General features: G+C 38.1%; 1 protein-coding gene and 1 long non-coding RNA gene across 2 annotated transcripts; both read left to right on the top strand.

Moving 5' to 3' along the window:
• The first annotated feature begins 66 nt into the window (after positions 1–66).
• LOC148152468 (uncharacterized) lies at positions 67–2354 on the top strand. The gene is made up of 2 exons (XR_015762234.1): positions 67–707; positions 1012–2354. It is a non-coding gene; the product is annotated as an uncharacterized LOC148152468 (long non-coding RNA).
• Positions 2355–6547: 4193 nt separating this feature from the next.
• Positions 6548–12448, top strand: LOC106903703 (NXPE family member 3-like). The gene is made up of 8 exons (XM_088003535.1): positions 6548–6889; positions 9063–9215; positions 9471–9932; positions 10362–10657; positions 10805–10875; positions 11329–11361; positions 11476–11664; positions 11746–12448. The coding sequence occupies exons 1-8, from the start codon at positions 6791–6793 to the stop codon at positions 12318–12320; spliced, it is 1878 nt and encodes a 625-aa protein (XP_087859661.1). The 5' UTR covers positions 6548–6790; the 3' UTR covers positions 12321–12448.
• The last annotated feature ends 3936 nt before the right edge of the window (positions 12449–16384 follow it).

Below are 16384 nucleotides of genomic sequence, written 5' to 3'. Positions count from 1 at the left end.
ACTTGGCAGACGTTCTTTATGCTGCAGGAACCGGTTTTGTTTCTTTTTTCGGCTGAAGATCACACAGGGACCGGAGCAGGCGTAGCTGATAATTACCTTCAGGTTTTTTTCTCGTTAGATATCTGGGAAATGAAATGCAGTCATGATCCACAGTCTCTGCTTGAGTCGCTGTGTTGAGATGTTCATCCTGTTATTAAAAGTCCGTTGTTGGAGAAACAGAGCAGATGTCTAAAGAAGCTGTAATATATTAATATTCATATCATCTTAACTGTCTTAACATGTTCTTTTTAGTTGTAAGCAGAATTTTTGCTAGCAAAAGTAAATCCTGTGTGTAATTAAATTCATGTAATGTGTTTCTCGTAGGGATGGGATGAATAAAGTCTCCAAAAATATTCAGATGTATTGAATAAATCTCTGTTTTCTTAACTGGAGGACGTAGCCATGACTGATCAATGATCCAATGACGAAACAAACGACAAGGTCCAGCATGGATTTCAACGAGTTAAAAATTTTGACGCAATTAATCTAATTTTTGTTCTTCCTTTGAGCCTTTGCAGCAACGTGTTTCTGGAACAACCTGTACAGCGATGGACAACGAAGCTGCTTCTCGTGGCCCACTGGGGATTCGCTCTGATTGTAAAAATCGACCTGATGAGACGCTGGAAACAGACTGTTGTTGTGTGGACTGTGGGAAAAGGAGTTGGCCTGTAAGTGAAGCTGTTCAAGCCCAAGATGCCATCTCAATTTGGGTTAACTTTGTAAAACAAACAAAAAAAAAAGAAAACAGTCCATACTGGAAGTGGAAGATATTTTAAATCTAAAAAAGAAAAAGAAACGCAACAAAAACAACAGTGAAGAGGAAATAAAAACCACGTATAACCAAACCCATAGATGGTTTATGATTTCCCAGTAAAGGGAGTTAAAATACTGTATTAATCATCACAATGGAAATTATCGAGCTCATTTTAATATATCGTGTGATCAGTTGATTAATTGCTTTTTTTACAACAGGCTCGCTCTTCAAGAAGGAAGCAAACATCTTTCTGTAGAAGAAACCAACAATCAGTACTGGAACCACAAGATCCTAACATGAAGAGACCAAGGCCTGATTACCAAACTGGTAAGAGAACGATGGAGCGTCTGTCTGAGGGAGCTGGCGTCATGGCGCTTTAAACCTATAAAACCACGACTCAGCGTTTAGAATCGAGCTTTTAGAACTTGGCGGTGAGGCTTTTACACTTGACATGCATGTTGCTGCTGTTGTCAGCGAAAAGAGAGGCTTCATAGAGCGATCACATCCAGGAGAACGGTCTTCCAAATAGAGCGTGTTGAGTGAAAGGTGGGCCGCGATCCGCGCCGAGTCACAACAGTTTGGAGATTCGCCACACGGCTCTGAGCTGGAGGTCAATGAGCAGCGGCACTGGAGAATCTGAGGAACTCTGCCTCTGACTCTTCTGTCAATGGGGCCTCCGGGTTTCAAGTTACAAGCTAAAGCACGTTTTTTGCCACAACATTGGAGAACGTCTCCAAATTTTCTCATCTGAGCCGCAGCGTGGACACTTAACCAGGATAAAAGTTGCAATCGTCTTGGGGTGCAGGCTGTCAGTTTTAGCAGAGAAAGATGATAAGATGACAGTGGATACAAAAGAAAAAATAAACATTCGAAAAGCAATAGGGCTCCCTGTCAGAGTTACGGGTCACATTTCAACTGGTTGGGATGAAAATGGTAACATTTTCTCAGATGTGTGTGTTCCAACTCGTCGCTATTGATGAAAGACTACATCAGCATACATGTCATTACAAACTGGAAAGTGGGGAAATGGAACAGGAGTCACATTACTGTTTAAACATGCAGTACATGTATTTAAAAGGGTCTGATTCATACGCACAAACCGGTTTCTTTCTTCTTTTTTTTTTGGCACAAACAACTTTAATGATTTGACAAGATGAATGTAAACCATCATAATTTGGCAGCGTTTACTTTGAGCCTTTCCGTCTCTTGCTTCCTGGTAAAGACGATGCAGGTGTGTTCTGGTCTCTCTGTGTCGTGACATGAGATGTGTTCCAAGCTTATCATGGCAGTTTGTTGTGATCAACTGATAATAACCATCATTACTCAACTTGGCACACTCCGGCAGACCAGTGGAGGCTCTCCGAGTCATTCAGTGTTAAGAGCCTGAAAATTCCATCGTGTAAATTCGATTCATTTCTGTGATCCCTGTTAGCATGCTTTCACCAAGCCATACATTTCTGTCTGAAAAATGTTTTTCTTATTGGTCTAAATGTCATGTTTTTTTTTTGTTTTTTTTATCAGTTGTAAGCAGAAATTTAATATGAATAAAGACTTGAAAACATTGGTTTGAGTGTGATTACTCCATGAAATGTGCTTCACTTAATGACGGAGTTAGAAAAATAAACAATTCAGAAAAACTCAGGTTTGCTGAGCGAACATCTGTGTTATTCAACAAACGATGACTGATGCTCTGAGAAGGACAAGGCAGTCAGCCACAAAACGTAGCAAATACGTTTGTGACGTTTTGTTCATGTTTTAGGAATAAAATATATGATATGAATGGAGCCTCGAGAAAGGAGAACGTTAGTTAGACTGAGCCTTAATCCCCAAATTTAAGTAAAGTCATGTTCAAAAAAAAGAAATGTCCAAAACCACCTAAAAATTACTTTTGTGAATCCAAATGTTTGGCTTAATTAATTATTCATACTTGAAATCAATAACTTATTGTTAAATTATTAACAAAACTGAGATTCGTTAGTTGAATCGGAGCACCAAACTGAATGTTTATTAAACTAGTCCAACTTTATAGCTGAATTTTGTAAATAACCAGTTTTTGTTTTGTTTTTTTACACAAAAGAACATATTGGATAATAAAACAGGAACCAATGTAGAATAAGGAATGAACTACGACAAAATGAAATGGGATCCTGGAAATTAAACCAAGACCATCTGTAACATGTTGCTCTAATTTCAAACCAGAGCAGCAACAACATATCATACAGATATGACAGAATATATAAAATGCAACAGTAAGGCAATCTTCAGTAACCTTATTTTAACACAGACATAATAGAACAGTCTTGTTGTTAATCACGCATCAGGTCAAAACAATGTGACAAAGTCAAATAAATTGATGTAAAAGGCTCTAGAGACTGTTTCAGTTCTCTAACAAGACTCTAAGTTCTTCTTTGGACACGTTTCTCACTAGTTTTCTTTCCGGAGTTGTAGAAATCTTTGTCTTCCTGCCTCTGCCAGACTCGTCCTCTATTCTGTGGCTCTCTTTCATTTTCTTGCTCACATTTCTCACTCAACTTATTCTCACTTGGAACAGCAGTGACAACTTTGTGTATCATTCCTTTGTGTATCATTCTCATGATTTGTTAGCATCAACAATTCTTTTTCTTAAGACTAAACAGATTTTTTTTTTTTTGATGATGCGCTCTCAAGTGACGGCTCAGAGCCATACTGAGGATTTTTGACTGTATTCTTACTGTGTTTCTTACTTCCTTTTTCATTGCCTCCTGTTTTTATCTTGTGTAACACACTCTGTGCTCCCCTTGTTTATCAAAAGACCAATGGATTGATTGATCTGGACAAACAGTCCTGTGCATGATACTTTAATCCTTCATTATTAATAATAATAATAATAATAATAAATCCGACAAACATGTCAAAATTCATTGTAATCTTTGAAGGTCTGAAGGTCTAAAACTTTTGAGTCGGACCAAGTGTTAAGGAAGAATAATATATAAAATAGGTTAACTTTGGAAAAAAGTTTGCCTCTCTCTCTTCCTTTAGATCCCAGGTCCTCTCGGCAGGCCACGTGTAGGCACAAGGAAAACAACAATGCGTGTTGACATCACAGAATTACAGAGTTTAATCCAATATAAGACAATGCATAAACTTAGAAGTAAGACAATGCACAAACTTACACCAGAAACTGCAGAACAACGGAGACATACATTCATTAACCTGACATAAATGGAAAAGAAAGAAAGAAAGAAAAGCAAAGACGTGCAAAGACACCTTTGGAGAATTGCAAGGGCAAATCTGATTTGTTACTTCTGTGTAGAAAGTTTTATAGTAAAAGGCGTATTCCTATCTTTAATTTATTCAAATAAGGCGTATCTTTGCTCCTCCAACCAGGAGCTATCTCTAACCCTCTATCTGAAGCCTAAACCCCTACCGTGTTTACGGCCTTTCACAGATGAGTGTGAAAAGCTACAACTTCCACTGTATTGTTTTCCCACAGACAAGAGGCAGTTCAAAAGATCCTAGCAAACCATCTGCTGTAACTACAGGTAAATTAAAGGTCAAAGAGCCAGAATACATTACTAATTTCAAAACCACAGTTAGGCCATTTGAATCAAGACATGTTAAGTTTTAAAACTAGCTTATTTTAAATTTATTTTCTCAACACAAGTCAGCCTGTCGGAGAGTTGCTGATGCTCTGAGGCAGATCCTAGCTTGTTGCTTAAGCCTCACACGTTCTTTTTCTTTCTCTTGTCTTTTGTCTCTTGTGAGGTGTGTTCAAGGATTGGACTGACAAGTTCATGTGAATGGTTACATTGTAGGCAGGATTATAGTAATTGGCTGTCAATTGGCATTCTCATTCAGAACAGAATGTAAATGAAAGCACAGAAAACGATTCCATCATGATACACCTGGTTGTGTCAGCGTTTGAGAGACTTTTGATCAGAAATAGTTTTTGATGCAATAAAAAAAAAGAAGACAATAAAACATGTTAGACAATGGTTTCTATCTGTCTGCAGAAAGCCCAACTTAAATAATTATCTTAGTCTGGGTGCCACAGCAACGAGATGCAGTTAGTCAGCGCCGCGGACGACACCGTACAGTGGAGTTGGTCGCAATAGTTTTCTACAAACAGTGGAACTTGCTGAAAAGTATTCCTGCAGACACTGATGGCCAGTCTAGCCTGTTTTCAGTGTGGTGTCACCATATGAAACAAATATCCAACATCAATTAGAACCTTAACGCCGTGGATTAACTAAATAAACCTGCGTCACCCATTTTCTACAAAGAAGCTCCTTTATGCTACTTTTGGTCTCGTCACGCAATAACAGTAAAAAAAAACAAACAAAAAAATGTTTGTGTATAGCTTGGTCGACTATGGTACTCCAATATTTATTTTTTGGTATAAAGACTGAAGACTGATGGAAAGTGAATAGTTCAAAATAACTTCCTCCAGATGGCAACATGTTGGACGGCCACATCCACTGCTGGGTCTGAGCCTTACCAGAGGCACGAACCTCTGATCAATTCCCAAATCTGAACCTCAGGCTTGGTGGAGGACTCTGTCCATTTCTTTTAGATGCGTTGTCCATCCTAGTTTACAACTTCTGCTTCCCGTTTATTACATCCAGCATCAACTTCTGATGAAATGACGCTCTGAGTAGTCTGGTTGATTCACTGGAAAGTTAAGATGCCTAACTAGCATTTTCTTTTTTGCAACATTTTTAACATTGACTCCAAATTGGCCTGACAATTAAATGGAATTATATCTGGTGTGTTTGTTTTGCTCTTACTAACAGTCCATCCTCCTGTTCTGGGGACCGAATACAACCGTTTTGGGGATTGAATAGCAACTCCTTTCATCATTTCTTTCCATTGAGTTGACAGGAAATTTAAATGTATAAAATTATCAATGAAATGTTGTTTCCTTGTCTTTCCACAGTGGGAAATTGAACATCAAATTGCAGGAGACGTTATTGTCCAGACAAAAACATTTAAAGAGCGTTCAAAGAAAGCTCTTCACCTTATACCACTGCACCTTAACAGTGCAAAATGTGGCATGACTCAAATGCACAAACCAGTTTGCATTGTGGCCAGACCAACTTTCACAAGATGACAGGTACTAAGCCATGTTCAGGTTATAATTGATTAAATTGTAATGTTGAGCCCTCCCCTCTTTTGTTCCCAGCAAAATGAAATTCCCTCTTGTGTCGCGTTCCATTATTGAATGCCAACTCTGCAGAGCCACGTAGAATTAGTATCATCACTAACCACGAAGAGTCTCTGTAAACATGCAGACTGATCAGTCTTGAGCCACAGAGTCACGCAATGACGGCGCCTGTGAATTCCATTGTGTAATTATGATACCGGCTCCACCCAAAGAAACGAGATGACTTTGAAATCAGTCTATCATTTAATGTTTCCTGTTAGAAAAAGAGAATAAATGCAACAAAACAAATCAACAGGGCTGAAACGATTAATTGGATTAATCGTGAATGCTTATTGAAGTTTATTAATAGCTACTCTAGTAATGGATTAATCACTAACTGTAGTAGACAGACTCAAGAAAGGCAATTATGCCATAATTGTACAAAAGTAGCATTTTACATTTAAGATGAAATAAATAATTTTTTTGTCTGTTTTGTTGACTAATTGGTTAGTCAAAAAAATAAATAAATCTATGGATCAGTCAAGATATTCTTGTTAGCCTGTTGTAATATTCTAATCTTGAATGTTGTGTTTTACTAAATTGTAAATCATCAAAATAACAGAATTCAAAATACAGCTTTGTGTGATTAACACCTATTTGACGAAGTTACTGAAATAAAACTTTCTAATAATATTCAAATGTATTGATTTAGTGTCAAACACGACTTGGCTGTAAACGTTTTTATTATCAAAAAACCCTGTTTTTTTCTAGTAAATATAAAACCGTTGAACGAGAGAGATCAAGACTCAAGCAGCCGTTTTACACCCAGAGATATTCCACGGTGAGACACTGTTCACAATGACAAGCTTGCACAAATGGAGGCGTTACAGATGCATAAAAAAAGTGTGAGCTGTGCCGTCCAAGAGAGCAGGAACAGACGACCAAGGAGGCGACGACAGAACCAAACCCAAAAGGTAGATGGAAGAAAATTAACTTAACATATGATAAAATTATTATATTCATTCTCTCTTTGTATAAAACAGATAGTTTTATTTAATTTGTTGTGTATAAGAAAAAAGCATTTAACAGCTTTTATTTTTAAAATTGCTTTTGTATAGTTAGAAAAAACAATGATGGTCAGATAACCTGTTTGTCTTTTGGCTTGTGATCTTTTTTGATTTAAATATTTCACTTTACTGCCCGTCAACGTTTGAATGCTTCTGAAAAGAGACAATCGAACCGGCTCCTTTACTTCAATATTTACTCCCAGGTTGAACTGCTTTGTTGTTTCTGTCATTTATGAAACACATGAAGTAAAATTGATCTTTAACACCTGGGACTGAAAAAAGCTTAAAAAGAAATGATACCAACTGTAGCGGTATAATCAAAAGAGTCATTTGAAAACACACATTAATCCAAACATAAAGCAGAAATGTGTCAAAAAGTCTTCTGTGGTTCAGGTCTTATTCAGTTTTATGCAGCATTTAATGGTTAAAAATGAAATATATTTGCAGTCATTCATTGTCAGAACACAATAGGAAAGAATTTTGTCCTGACGTGACCTAAGCATGAAACAAATTCAGCCTTGCAGAAAGAAACAAAAAAAAACACTGCAGATGAAGATTCTGACATACACACCCAATCATAACGTACAAACTGCCAAAACTCCCTCCAGCATCACACGGAACGCACCGCACCGTCTGTTGGTTATTAAGAAAACATTTAAAAAAAGGGGCAGGTCCCTTTGCATGCCAACCTGAGCGATGTTTACTCAAGTCTTGCATGAATTCTTCTACAGTACTTTTCCAGAGTACCGGTTAAAATATCACCATGCCAGACGTCAGAGCTGTTTTTGTCCGGTTCTGGAATCCAATCGAACGTGTTTAATGCACCTCTTGCATTAAACACGTCAAGTTTTTAATGCATTTAATCTCTCATTGAAATTTTGAGGTGTGCAGATGCTGTGCTGGCACTAAAAATACTTTCTGAACATCACATGTCAACAGGGCTGAGATCATTTTCACCGGAGAAAAATTCCCCTCACACAGCTAAGACAGAAATGACTCTGCAGTGACAGGATTTCTGTGTGTGGGGTTGTGGTTGTTTTCTTTTTTTTTTTAGTCATAATCTTAATTAGGTAATTTTGTTCCTAATTGAATAAATGGACAAATATTTTTTTTCTGTCAGAGATTTTGCTACTTCTATAGAAAAACAAGAAGAAAATCAACTATTTCCAAGTTTGATTTCCCACATTTTTATATTTGATATTTCTTTGTCTTAAAGATTAAAAATTAATATTAAAACTGTTAACGTTTAAATATGACACAACGTGGTTGACTCTTCCTCAAAAGCTGATCGCCCAACGTTTCCTTAAGTTCCCAGCAGTTTGACGGAGATAAATGCAGTCAGGTGTGTGAGCTGCAGGGAAGTCAGTAACTCACTCTCAGACAAACCTTCTGTTCAGTGCAGAGTAACACAGACACAGGCTCACACACACACACACACACACCACGATCATGACTGATCAGTGGTGAGAAACGTAAACGCTTATTCTGGGCCACCGCTGATTTAAAACCACGTTCTCATTGTCAGTGACCATGGTTACTTTATACTTTATGAAGTGTTAAACAGCCTAAAATGTACATTTTCAGTCTATCAGATGTGTAACTAAGGATTAATTGAGGATTAGGGAAGTTATAGATTAAGAATACATGTAAGAGTTTTGTTTCCCATTTTGATTAGCTCACAAATAGCACAGAAGTTCACACAAAAAACATGGCTTTTAACTTTATCTGAACTTTTTTTGTATATCAATGTCATAAATCTCATTCATGGATTACCTTTTATCTAAAACTTGAAAATCCAATGTGTGGTTGAAGTTGAAATGAAATGAAAATTAAATGAATTATTTTTTTCTTTTTAATTCACTGAAATGAAACTTGTGATGAGTTGGTTATTTCTGTATTCAATTAAACTGACTGTGACTTCATATGCTACTGGCACTCTGGGGCAAACAACATTATTAAAGAAGGGAAATGTTATCCCAGAAAAACTTCTTTTGCTTATTCTGAAGCCTCAAAAAAGAGAAAAACTAAGAATTTCCTATCAGTTCATAAGCGTTTCTTTTTATTTTCTCTTTTAACGCAGGGCAAGTTGTCACTCATCATGGGAGGCCAGATGTCCAGAAAACATTTTCCTCTGAAGTACGGGTGGATCTTCCTGTTCTTGGCTTGCCTTGTTTTATGGGTTATGTTTTACAGTGAAAACATCACTGATCACATAACCTGTAGATTATCAGAGGTGAGTATTTGTCATCTTTAAAATATTTACTCCATCTGCATAGGAATCATGCTGGACTGATAATACAGTAAAGGTTTGGCCATATAGCCATCGTCCATCCATCCATGTAGTGCAGTTATTGGATTTAGCCTTATGAATAAAATAGATTGAGAAAGACAGCAAAGATAATATCAGGGTAAGATTATCACCCTTGTATTTTGTATTAAATATTGATTTGTGTTATTTAATTTGATTGATCTCTAAACTTTTCTCTAGTTAAAGATGAACGTCCCCACCACTAAGGCTCCGACACCAAACACCACAACATTAAAACGTCCCACTGAGCCTCCTCAGCCAACCAGCGTCTGCTCCTACCACTCTGTGTTACCAGAGGACGCTCTGGAGGTAGAACAGTTGAAGGAGTCCATCGCCTGGCCTGAAACACCTTCCCTACCGTCTAACTTCTCTCTGAATGACACCAGTGGTCCCGCTCACAGCACCTTCACCATTCTGCCAAGAAACGGCGGTGGAGGTTGGCGAGTAGGGGATCAGCTGGAGGTTCTGATACAAATCACCGACTTCCACGGCCGCCCCAAGTCATCAGGGGGAGATGTTCTGCTTGCTCGGCTGCACAACCCGACTCTTTTTGCAGGCGTTGCAGGGCGAGTGTTGGATCATCACAATGGCTCTTACACTGCTGTGTTCTCTCTACTCTGGGAAGGAAGTGCACATGTTGAGGTGAGACTAAAACATTTCTTAATAAGTGAGCCAGTAACGTATCCTAACTCAACTAAATGAACCTTTTTAATGATTTGTGATAAGAGGAAACAGACAATCTCATGTTTAGATGACTTTATTTCCAACCTACAACATGTTAGGATCACAGGGAATAACATGAACATAGGAAGAAATGATATAAACCACAAGAGAAGCTCCTGAGGAGGACAAACGTATCTTTCCTTCGTATAAAGCAGACTATACTTGGGGGGCTTTGTGGCATTCTATATTCTCCAGCGGCTGTTGGGCGAGAGCTGGGGTGTCTGTCCCTTTGACAGATCACAGGGACAATTCTACGTACCTAAACCAAAAATACAAGATTGTACTTTACAAGTATTGCAGATACTTCATTTTATTTCATAAGGCTTTTTTCCGGTTCTTTTCAAAAAGGTGACCCTGGTCCATCCCAGTGAGGCGGTCACTGTGCTGGACAGAATCACCCAGCAGAACCCTGGCAGAGTTTCTTTAAAAGGCATCTTCCGCTCTGGCTCAGTCACTGAAGCTACTGCTTGTAACGTGTGCCTCAAGGCGCCCCCCGAAAAGCTCTGCAACTTCACTGACATCCGCACCGGCGAGCCCTGGTTCTGCTACAAGCCAAAGAAACTCAAATGTGAACACAGAGTCATTCACTCATTTGGAGGATTCGGTGTGAAACTAAAGCCAATGGAGGACCAGCTATTTCAAAGGTAATGTTAGTACCAGATTTCAACTCAGCTATTTGCAAAAAATATCCTTTTTTTTTTTTGCAAATTAACTGGAGGTAATAGTAAATATGTTATTAAATGCATGATGTACATGATGTTGCTTAACACATTTTCTGTTGTGTGCTGTAGGGGTGTCAACATGAAAGTCTTAATTCAATCATCAGGGCCTTCAAACATCACTATTTTACCCAAACTAAAAGGTAAAGGTTTACAACAAAGCAATGGATTGCTTGACAAATTACAGGACGGGAAACAAGAATTTATTACATTGGATACATTATTATGGCTTTCTCATAGCACCTTATATGATCTGTTATTTTATCATTTACATGTTGATGATGTAATTGTCTCTACTTGGAATCGACTCTCTGGCTGATTGTGTTTGATAAATTTAGATTTGAGTTTAACCTGTTTACCTTGTAGCAAGATGTTCTTAGATATCTTTAGTCGGGACTGAAGGCTCCCACTTGAGTCTCGACCTGCGGCTCACCAAACTTGTTCTGTCTGTAATTATAGTGACATATTTGTGTTTTTCCTAATTTTCCACAAACAGGTATTTATTATGAGTCATAACAACTGTAGAATAGTTTTCAGCTCTTCAGCTGAAATAATAATAATAATAATAATAAATGTTCAAAATTATTTTCTTCCAGTTCTGAATGAAACAGTTCCCACAAACACATCAGGTAAATTTGGTCTAATTGTGTAAACATACAATAACACAAACAGTCTTTAAAAATACTGTTTTTGGCCTTGATTTTCTTCTTGGCTAATCTTTTTAACCTTCTTTCTGACTTTAGGGGGAAGTGTGAGCGCTCAACCTGCTGGTTATTATTACCAGGGGATTTGGCGAGCACTAGATGGCACCACAGTTCACCAGCTTACTAACAACTCTGCAATTAGCCAGTGTTTGAGTGGCAAGGTGCTCCACCTGTATGGAGACTCCACCATCAGGCAGTGGTTTGAATATTTAATCTCAGCAGCACCAGGTAGACGCCCAATAGAAATGTCTAGTAACAACTGAAATTGGTTCATGTTACAGTCTAATCTGCTCTTTTTCACGATTTCAGATCTAAAGAAGTTTGACCTGAAAAGTCGAACGCAGACAGGACCTTTTATGGCCTTGAATTACGCTAAGAACATCTTGGTGACGTTCCGCTGCCACGCTCCTCCCATCCGTTTCGGTAACTTGCCGGTCAGTCAGGCACGATACATTGCCAACGAACTGGATGGTTTGGTTGGAGGTGAAAACACGGCTATAGTTATTGGAGTTTGGTCGCACTTCAGCACTTTCCCTGTTGAGGTCTACATCCGGCGCCTGCTGAGCATACGGAGGGCAGTGGAGCGGCTGCTGACCAGAGCTCCAGGTACGCTGGTCATCATCAGGACCGCGAACCCCAAAGCGCTGTCCCTCTACGAGACTCTGACCAACAGTGACTGGTTTTCTATTCAACGTGACAAAATACTCAGGACAATATTTAAAGGGGTGAATGTCCGATTTGTGGATGCCTGGGAGATGACCTTGGCCCACTACCTGCCACACAACCTCCATCCACAGCGTCCCATAATAAGTAACATGCTAAATGTTGTTTTATCACACATATGTTCTCCAGCAGGGAACTTTACAGAAACAAAAAAGTTGTAGAATATAACCTGGTAATTGGGTAACCAATGGTGATTGGTGACACTTGATCTATATCATGTTAAAGACATATCAACCAGCAGTTCTGAAGATGGAATAAAAATTAGCAACACAGAAGTAGGTAAAGGAAATTTGATGCTGGGATGAAATGGCCTCCAAGGAAACTTTGAAGAAATACAAATAGGTGGAGGGGTAGACGCAGTGGACCCAGGTTTGTAGAATCAATTAAGATTTTAATGAGTGACCTCACAGAAAACCAGGCAACATACTTAAACTAAGAGACAAGGAACTCATGTGACACGACAAGGAGCCGGGAACACAGGTGGGATTAAATACACCAGGGGCAATCAGGGAACACGAGACACAGCTGGGAGCAATCAAGGGCAGACAGACAACACAGAAAAAAACTAATCCTCACAAAGTCTTTATTTATATTGAAATTTAAATGTTAATAAAAACATTTATTTTTTTAAAAATGTGTTAAATGATTTTTTAGATCCTACCATCTCATTTCCTATCAGAAATGTGAGAATGAAAATAATCTAATCCTGCCAGCAGTAAGTGTTCATCATGATTACATTGTGTTAGTTGGCAACCAACTGGTTTTTTTTTCCAGTGTTACAGCAAAAAGGTAAAGAATAAAACATTGGTTTCTTTTCCCCTACTTACCAGCAGTCCATTGCATTATGCCTCAATCTGAAGTCTCGTAAACACCCGTGAATGAACATGGTCTCACAAAGGTCAGATGGTTGAAAGAAAAAAAAAAAAGAGAGAGTGGCATAATGGTTTTATGCGACCCTCACTCTGTACCTCACTTATCGGCCACGCCTCCTTGTTGTTATGCATTGTTGGACATTAAGGTCAGCTGTTGTGTTTTTTGTAAGCTTCAGTTACAAAAACCTTCAAAACTTAAATAATGACTTGAAAACTGTGTCACTTCCTCAATATACTCAATGCAAATACTGAAGTACACACACGCACACACACACATGCTTATGCACGCATACATGTAAAATTAAATGTCACAGATTACACTGAAGACTTCACAGTTAGTGTTCACAGGCCTGCTTCATTTTCAAGCATTTCTTTCCTGTGGAAATTAAAATCAAAATGAATTAAAAGCATTATTTTCTTGAGTTCAGATGGTAACGAGCTTCATCATTTGACATGTTTGACAAAAATAGATGACTGACCAAAGATTGTTTTGCGTTTTTCTGCCCAAACCCTCCTTGCTTCATGTATCCGCTGCTCTTTGCATTTACTAATCCTGGGATTATTTCCAGGGACGTAATTGTTTACACGTGGCTGTCGATGTTGGCCAAGTAATCCCCTCATAAGTGGAATACAGCACTGAAATAACATACATTCATCAACATCAGTGCCATTGGAGTAAGTTGAATAGTGTAATCTAGTGAGTCATGCTTGAAGTATTGTGGCATCTGTGCCATGTGTTAAGACGACATTTATTGTGGATCCAGCGGACTCAAAGCCCAAGCCTGTTCTAACTGATCCTCTTTTTAGGATTATGGCAGCATTGTGTGGTAACAAAACCTTAATATGTACAACTTGAGCACCATAGCTCTCTGAAAAGACACCAGTCAACATGATGACTGGTGTCAGATTCTTGTACAGTAGCTATTAAACAAATACTGGTGTTCCTCACCTCCTCCAGGCATCAATCTGAACACAAGGCGTCATCCATTTGAAAAGTCTCCAATACAGCAAAAGCAAAAGGCCATGAGCATGAACCACATCAGGGGTAAAAGCAAAGATCCTAAAATTCTTAAGCCTTAAATCCTCATCTCCAGGATCTGCTCTTGTATTTGGAACCTGCTTTAGAGCTTTCTTTAGGCACTAAAAAAATGTGCTGAACAGTTTTAGTAATAAGTCTAGAATGTTTCTTTGTCCTGGAAAAAAAAAATGTTTATTTAAAAATACTGCTAAAATCTCATGTTATCTTGCTCTCCTGAATCCAGTATCAGAGATTCAGTCTGTGGGAAAGAACACTGGCATTCGGTCCTCAGTCAACATTTAATGGAAGGCAGTTTTGAAATTCAGATGCCCAAGATCCACAAAACCTGATTTATGATTTGCATTTCAGATTTCAACAACGAGTAAAGTAAAGGTGGCGAAGATGCAGAACAGCAGAACTGGGAAGGCAGGAAGGCCAAAGGAGCGAAAAGGGATAATGTCAAAGTTATTGCGTCACATCTCTCTCTGAAATGCATCTGAAGTTCATTATGGAATACATCAGTTCCTTCTGTTACACAATAACATCCCAACCCTTATTACTTCTTTATGTACTGCTTGACTCCTAAAGAACATAAGCTCTCAATCAGCTTGTCTCCTGAGGTTGAACACGCCCTGGTTCCACCACACTCCAGACATTTCTCAAACAAAATTCATTTTGCCCCGATTGACTTGACTGCTCCTTTTTTTTTTTTTTGTACCCCAACTTATTTTTCATTTTGTACGGAGTCCCCTTGCGGATCTAGGGGAATTGTTTTCGTTTGCGTTACCTCACAGAAGTAATGCATTCCTGTGCCATAGTTTTGCGTTCCCTCGCAGTGACATACTGGTTGGTTCATGCGGCAAAACTGAACCCTGAAACTCTTTCTGCTTTATGAAGGTTTTTCCATGTGTGTTAATATCTTGTTTGTGAGATATCTGAAGTTTTAGATTTTTATTTTTCTTTAGGATAGAAATGCAAAACAGGTCAAACATTAGCTTTCCATCTCTTGCCATCCTTTGTAAGACATAATCAGAAACTTTCTGTAAGATGGAAAGAAAGAAAAACTATTTGGAATATTTTTGAGTTTTTTTTATTTAAACACTTGTTTGGAAGTGTGGGGTAATACTCACAGTCCCTCTAGAAAAAATGACTCAACCCCTTCGATGTTTTAACGTTTCCATTTCATTTACAAATCAATCGTCAGCAATAAAATTTGACTTTTGACTAAAGAAATGACAGAAATGAATCTTAAGTCAAAGTGAAAACTGATTACAACAAAAATATTTGATGTAAAAATTAAAAATAACTGCATAAATATTCACTCAATATTCATACATTAGTTGCTCATTCCAAAGTTCACATGGCACAAAGGATGCTATTGATTAAATTGAACATGTTCTGCCAATGTCTGGGCTGAAGGCTCAACTAAATCAGCCACGTGCCGCAGCTGTTTGCAGTGACTTCGTATTGCTGAAGAAAGGCAATAAAATGGGACACAATTGCAGAGAAAATTCCTCTTTTGTTCAGTAAACCAACAACACTTTGCTCCATCTGTTGAAGCAGGAAATGACAGACAAGTAAAACCAGTAGAGGCAGTGGGTGATGACATCACTGCTAAGCGTCTCTGATGATTACTTTTAATTTTTTTCTCTCTGATTTTGTTATTCTGCTCAAACTGTGATAACAGGACATGACATTTGATTGTGCTATATAATGTTAATAATAAAAAAGATAATAATGATAATAAACCTGGTTTCTGGTGGACCATAAACCCCCTAAGATACAAAAGCTTCATCAAACGTAAGATGGTGGCTTTGGCTCAACCTGCTGTGGATAGAGGTTTCCCCTAATAAATGAAATCATCATTTGAAAACTGTTAATTCTTTACTCAAATAAATGTCTTCTGTAAAATGAAAATTATTCATACGAGTTTATAAAACTCCCGGATGTTTTGAACTCAAGTGAAGCTAACACAAATGCAAGAGTGTAAAGCCTTTAATTTGGTTGGAAAATAACTAAATTATAGGCTGTCAGCATAGTTGAAGCTCATTAGTGGCAGCGATTAACTTCTCTTTTAGGATTTCAGGGTGTGGAGACAATGACCTGTTCTGCTTCATAAATAAATGAAGGTTGTTATTTGTAATTTTCTGCTTTTGATAGTTCAGAGATAAGAGACCAGACTTCTTGGACATTCCCCCAGGTGTACCACAGGGGTCATTGTTTGGCCCAAAATGATTTAACTTACATATTTCAACAATACATATTTATTTTCAGAAGACAGTCATGTTTGTAAAGAAATGCAACCGAGCTTAAAACAAATATACTACGTTCTTCT

This window comes from Poecilia mexicana, unplaced genomic scaffold (assembly GCF_051168715.1).
Source record: "Poecilia mexicana isolate PSO_F unplaced genomic scaffold, ASM5116871v1 scaffold_23, whole genome shotgun sequence".
Classification (NCBI taxonomy): domain Eukaryota; kingdom Metazoa; phylum Chordata; class Actinopteri; order Cyprinodontiformes; family Poeciliidae; genus Poecilia; species Poecilia mexicana.
Note: the sequence above shows the minus strand (reverse complement) of the source record. Positions and strands in the feature narration are given on the sequence as shown.